Source organism: Solanum pennellii, chromosome 8 (genome assembly GCF_001406875.1).
Source record: "Solanum pennellii chromosome 8, SPENNV200".
Classification (NCBI taxonomy): domain Eukaryota; kingdom Viridiplantae; phylum Streptophyta; class Magnoliopsida; order Solanales; family Solanaceae; genus Solanum; species Solanum pennellii.
Genome location: NC_028644.1, coordinates 16299961 through 16307146, shown reverse-complemented (window position 1 = coordinate 16307146; position 7186 = coordinate 16299961). Strand labels below are relative to the sequence as shown.

The window sequence follows — 7186 nt, the reverse complement described above, 5'->3', positions numbered from 1 at the left end:
GTTGACTGTGAACTTGGCACCTTTCGTATTATCCGACTCAACCGCTCCATGTGGAAATACTTTGGTTATGAGGAATGGCCTTGTCCACTTGGACTCGATTTTGCCCAAAAACAAGCCTAGCCTAAAGTTAAATAGAAGAACCGAATCACCAACTGCAAAATCTCGCTTTTGAATTCTTTTGTTGTGATACCTCTTCATCTTCTCTTTGTAGATATCTGAACTTTCATAGTCCTTGAGGCGAAACTCATCAAGCTAATCAACCCATTTAATCTTTTTCCTGCTTCTTTAGTCGAATCCATCTTTAGTTTCTTCATTGCCCACATTGATTTGTACAGTAACATAACTGGCAAATGACACGCCTTCCCATTAATAAGTTTGTATGGAGATATACCTATGGGATAATCATGCCTCTTTCCCTAATATTTTCTATTTTCATTCACTGTTTTTTCTAGATTTATTTGATCTCTCATTGGACACCTCAAGTTGCCCGCTAGTTTGTGCATGGTAAAGACTAGCAATATTATGGCGAACACCACATTTTGCAAATATACCCTTGAAAAACTTACTACAAAAGCGAGAGCCACCATCACATATAATGGACCTCGGTGTGCCAAATCTGGAGAAGATATTTTTTTCAAGAGCGTTGTAACATTCTCTCTTTCATTGTTAGGAATCGCTTTTGCTTCCACCCACTCTGACACATTGTCGACCGCCACAAGAATATACTTCACCCATGAAAACTCACAAATGTCCCATAAAATCAATGCCCCTTATTTAAAATAAGTTAATCACAAAATAAGAATTAAAGGGAGTCTTGACTCTTCGAAATTTCATTCATCTCGTTGGCATCGATCACATGATTTGGAAAACTCGTGAGGATGTTGGTGAATGGTTGGCCAATAGAACCCACACCGTAAGATCTTATGTGCAGTCCGTATACCACTATGGTGCCCACCCACAGGCGAGGATTTAAATGCCTCTAAGCCACTCAACATGTATCCTTCCGTACACAACGATGAATGATCCCATCTGCGCAATTCTGGCATAAGTAAGTCTCATCCCAAAAGAACTTTTTCACATCATACATGAACTTCTTCATCAGAAGGAAAGACAAGTCCGATGGAACTATATGACTTTCTAGATTATTTGCAAAATTTGCGAACGATGGGATCAAACCTAGGGAAGCAGCCAATACATGTTCATCTTGGAATGCATCATCAATTCAGCTTTCTCTCCCAATTCAGGCATAGCTTCATCCTCTACACTAGACAAGTGATCTACAGCTTGATTCTCAGTTCCCTTTCTATATTTTACCTCAAAATCAAACTTTTGCAATAATAACACCCATCTGATCAACCTCTGTTTCGTATTAATCTTTTCCATCAAGTACCTCAAAGAAAAGTTGTCTGTTGCACTATCACCCTTGTGTAAATCAAATAGGATCAAAAATTTTCAAATGTGAACACCAGCGCGAGAAATTCCTATTCAGTTACCATTTAATTCTTTTGATCTTCATTCAGAGCCTTACTTGCATAATAAATGGGGTGAAGAATTTTATCACTTCTCTGTTCCAATACCACACCAAGTGAAATCCCACTAGAATCACATATCACCTCAAATGGCTCACTCCAATTTGGTGAAATAATAACGGGCACGAACACCAGCTTCTCCTTCACCTCTTCAAATGCTTTCTGACAGGATTAGCTGAAATTGAATTTACATTCTGTCTCGAGCAGTTTGCACAAATGGTGTTCAATTTTTGAATAATCCTTAAAGAACCTCCAGTAAAAGCCAACATGTCCAAGAAAACATCTCACACCTTTTACAGAGATGGGTGAATGAAACCTCTCTATCACTTTTGCTTCAGCTGGACCAACCTCTATCCCCTTCTTCGAGATGCGATAGCCGAAAACTATACCTTCCTTCACCATAAAGTGGAATTTCTCCAACTGTAATGGTCGATTGTTGTTCCTTTCAGAGGCTAGGCACAAGGGGCCTCTTCTGACGGACATAAACCCCAGACCACCCTTGTCTATAGAATGTAGGTCTATTTTGTTAGTCTAGACTTAGCCAATTTTCTGAGCTGGGTTTCAAATAGTGTTGTAGATGTGAACTATGGACCTAAAGTGCGGACCATAGGTAAGACTACGGTTCGTGGATGGAGACTGTAGGTTTCACCTACAATTTTTGAAAAGTTGAAATCTAGTATTTTTTGATATTGGGTGATACAAGGATATTGAGGTGGCTACTGAGAGACTTCCTTTAGAAAACCAGCGATCGACTAGAATTCAAGGGTGATCCAATTCATCCGGGCTTACGAACACACATTTAGACTTAGTCTAGTACTCAAGATTTTATTATGTTTAATTGGGTTATCTCCATTTCCTATAGACATGATCCTTGTTAAAGTTTTTGAACATATAATTTCATGTTCTTGAAATTAATTATACAATTGTTTGTTAGACTTTTGGAGTTTATGGGAACTCAATTTGACCCTTGCATTAAATGAGATTTCGGGATAAAATCCTAGCAATTAGACGTATGGGAGGTAAACAACTTCATGAGTCGTGGTTGAGATTAAAACACTTATGATTCAAATCTTAACTCATGATATTTCCGAGATAATTCTTCTCGAGTGCTATTTGTAGAAGTCTTGGTCAAGAAAATAAGGTATTGGTTGACCAAATTATCCCTCTATAAGATAATGAAGGTCAGCGCAACACAGATAGACTAGTTATGAGCATGGTCTTGCCCGTGTAAGTCTCATGAGACGAGGGTACCACCGAGGTGAATAGGTAGTCTCATTAAGTCCCTAGTCAACGAACAATGTCTAGCCAACATACGAACTAGCAAGTGGTTTCCACCTAAGCGAGCTAGGTATGTTCAGTTTCACTTTCGTCGGTGATCCCACCCCTTCACGGTGCGGGAAGACATTGGATTTCATGTTTAGCTCACATGATCTATATCAATTAATGCTCATGATATGTTCTTTGTTCACTATATCAGTGAGCCACTCCTTTTCGGTGCGGAGTGAACACTTGAGATGGATTCGCCTTAGCGAAGAATCACCCCTTCTCACTGTGGGGCAGACGCACGATTTCGTGACTAGCTCACATGATCTAGATTCACTTTAACTGGTGATTCACCTCTTTTAAGTATAGGGAGACGCTGGATTTCATGTTAGCTCGGATGATTTTATTGCTTATGATGTATCTATGAAAGTACGAAAGGATGATGATGCTGGAACGTATTTTCAAAGTTAGCCATGAAGAAGATCTTAAGAATTCCAACTGCCAATGTCACACTCATGAAGTTTCAGCAAATAATGGGCATCAAAGTTTCTCTGAAAGAAACTCAAACTGATTTGCAACAGAAGGAGTTAAAAAAGACAAACTTTCTCTTGGGTCTAGAAAAACATAAATGTCAAAAGTAAAGACTTTGATCATACCTGTGACAAATCTGCAGAGTTCTCTTGCTCTTGGTGGTTAGTGATTGTATAGAGGCGGATCTCCCCTCTTCCAGTACCAATATTGGCTCATCTAGGTGCAGCCCTATTTGGTGTAGCAACTGATGAAGATTGGATTCTGCTGCCCAAATTTCCACTACTTTGCCTATTCTTGGGGCACTCCTTCATGAAGTGACTATCATGACCACACTTAAAGCAATGTGTCTGTCAATCATGACATTTACCTGGGTGGTGCCTACAACACCTAGCACATACATGAGCCCAAGTTCGTCCCTCTTCCACACTTCCTTAAGAATGAGCAGCTCCAGCTCTGATGTTCTACAAATTTTGGCCTTGATGCTCACCTTTGTTTCTCAGTGTAGGAGCACTAGAAGATGACGGTGCAGGCCCCTTTTTTTTCTAGAACTGTGGCCGATTCGAGCCACCCTTCTACTGCACAAACTCATTCCTAGTCTTAGTTTTCAATTTTCTATACTCTCTCTGCCCCACATCTTCTCCTTTTCAACTTGCTGGACATAAACCATCAACGGGTGTAACAAACACATCGTCGATACATGGTTTACATTTTAAGCACTTAACATTATACAGTCACAACTTCATAGGTTAATCGACTTTCATAATTCAAGAAGATTTCACATAATATCAGCCAGAGCAAAATATCAGCAACATGATCTATAACCTATTCAACATGGAATCGAAAAGGATACGAGGGATAAAGGAGTTCGACGAGACCACCGGAACAACCCTAGTTTTCAAGATCTTTGAATCGTTGGAAAGAAAGTTCTCTGGGAGAAAGAAGTCCAGGGGATAAACTCATACCTTATGTATAATTTAATCTACGAAGATCACCTTGCACGAAACCTTGAATAAAACCTTGAATTCTCCTAAGAAATCTTTTGTGTTCTACGTTTTCTTGTTGTTTGTCGCCTACTGCCTTAGCATGGCGAGTCTCAATGTTTTGATCGTGATTTTTAGGTTTAGGAACTGACATTGAACTATGAAACATAGGTTTACTAAGTTAATTTAATAAAGTAATCAATCAATTACCAAAATGCCCCTCCTAAGTTTACTAAACATAAGAGAATGTTGACTTGACCGAAAATCTTTAAATTGGGGTTGATTATGGTTTAGGTCAACATTTTGATATTATATTAATTAATTAAACACTCAATTTAAATAATTTAGGTACATAGGGTTTGTAGTAAATTACCCCTAAGTCTTTGGAACAAAAATAAACCCTTTAGGACCATCCTAGGTTAAGTAATAGGATGTTTCTTGAATTATATTAGGTTAGTGTAAGGATTTCATTTAGACCATTTAAAATAATTAATTAAAGTGCTAAATTATTTAACTAGGTGACCTAAGATAATTCTTAAAGTATCGTTAAGTTGTTAGGATCATAACCAATCCTTTGAACCATCCTAGGTTAGGTACTAGATTGCTTTTTTCTTGTTTTAACCGAAATCTTGAATTTCATTGTGATTTCGGTTTTGACCCTTTAAATTAATTAAAAAAGTTTATAAATTAATTAATTAATTATACTAGGGTAATTACTAAAGTAAAACTAGATTTTTAGGACCTTAACTAACTCTTTAGACCATCCTAGGTTAGATACTAGGTTGTCTCTTCAACTAGTACTAGGTTAGTGTCAACCCGGTTAAGTCCTAGATTGTCGGGTGCACTAATTAGTTTATTTCGTTTGGTACTAAGTTAGTTAGATAGTAGGAAGTAGGTTAGATTCTAGAATTTGTTAGGAAGTTAGGTCCCACATGGAGTTGTCCCTTGTGCATGTTTCCCCCCTAACTACCCTAACCCAATTCGGTTAGGGTGGTCCCCTCTTTTGGCCACTTATTCACATGTCTTGCACATGTGCTTGAACATGGGTATGTTTTAATTTCCTAACTAACAATTATTTATTGTTCATTTGGGAATGTTTACTTATTGTCCCAAGGATCCACACTATGTCCTTGGGCACTGCTTAATCTACATTATCATTTTAATTGATCATGTGTCATGGTAACTAGGCATGACACTTGGATACCTGATACCTTTTTGTGAGTTGGATGAAATATATATTTTTTAGCTTAGGGTCTTCATTGCATGTACATTTCCTAAATAAGCTTATTAATATTTATAAAAATTGGATAACACCCTTTAAGATAATATTTTCTAATATGCCCAATATTTTCTAATTTGGGTATTTTATGGAAATTGGCTAATACCCCTTCGCAAATTTTCAATACAATGCCCAATATTTATCAATATTGGGCATTGGAATGCCTATGTACCCCCAATATGTATTCTTACAGACTTACTGGGCTCTTCATTAAACATGTAATTTTTCCAGAATGATACATTATCCCCCCCTTAGGAACATTCATCCCCGAATGACACTTAAATATCATTTAAACAAAGAGAGTAATTTTCGGAAGTAATTTTTTCATGCTTAAACGTTTCTCTTTTGTGAATGTCTGTTCCACACTTATTTGGACGATGCATATCATTCAAGCTTATCTGAAGCTTCATATTTGAGAATGAGGAAATTCCTTCTCAATGACACTGGACTTAATGCACATCAAAACTCATGCAAAACAAAAATCTTGTCTACGCTGTACAAAAACAGCAACATAAATGCAACATGAATTTATTTTAACTCACATAGTGAAATTATTATGCATATTATTATGGACTTACAATACCAAGATCGACTAATGTACTAAAACTATGAGTTTCTTCAATCAAACAAGACTTAGGAAGAGTTTTTCTAACCTCAAAATCTGAACAAGTGAAGGCAACAAAATCTCATAATTGCCTCGGCCTCCCATCTTGCCCCCTCAAGAAGGTGTTTCATCCATAACACCTTCACAATGAGAACCTCCTTGTTCTTCAGTCACTTCACTTGACGATCTAATATTGCAATTGAAACCTCTTCATAAGGAAAGACTCCCATCAACTCCTAACCCTTCGACGGATATGATAGACATTGGATCTCCTAGACACTTCTCAAGCATCGAAACGTGAAACACATGATGAACAGAAGCCAAGTCATTTAGTAATTTTCCCTACTTTCTGTAAGATCTTACAATGACCTATATGCCTCAGACTCCACTTTCCTTTCTTACCAAACCCCATATTTTCTATGGACACAGAGTCTATGGAAGGAACTTCTTGTTCTAAGTAAGTCTTTGACTCTTATTAAGTGGAATAAGTATCCCTTAGATATCATCTTATTAGCTTTAAGACTGGAAATTATTTGTCATTTTGGATTTGAGCCATGCCCTTCTCATTTAAATACAACTTATTCAGAGTTTTTAGACAACCTTCATCTTGAATTCATCACATTCATATGGTTAATTTTAGCAGAAGATTTAAAACTTTTTATATGTATGAAGTTTATAGATACTTCACATAGTTAATCCTTAATTGCATCATATACTAAGCTTAATAAATGAAACAAACATCTATCATAAGAATCAATTTCTAAAACGAATATGAATATATCATAAATATGTTTGACAAAAACGGCCTTATTACAAAAAGATTCAGAATAAATAGTGAAGGAAACGCTAGGGACAACATCCACTAGCTATGTCTATATCTAACGCTAGACTAAGTTGTAGCATCTTCAAAATCAAGAGGACCTACAAAATGGTCTGGAAAACCCTGAAGTCCAAACCGCTGCAAGTGTCGTAGACCTATCCTCTAACCTGCACCTATAAA

At 37.1% G+C, this 7186-nt stretch overlaps 1 protein-coding gene across 1 annotated transcript; it reads right to left on the bottom strand.

Moving 5' to 3' along the window:
- Positions 1 to 1176: 1176 nt before the first annotated feature.
- LOC107027506 lies at positions 1177 to 2012 on the bottom strand. The gene is made up of 3 exons (XM_015228660.1): positions 1797 to 2012; positions 1578 to 1691; positions 1177 to 1422 (listed from the first exon to the last, which is right to left on the bottom strand). Exons 1-3 carry the CDS (start codon positions 2010 to 2012, stop codon positions 1177 to 1179), a joined length of 576 nt encoding a protein of 191 aa, XP_015084146.1.
- Positions 2013 to 7186: the final 5174 nt, after the last annotated feature.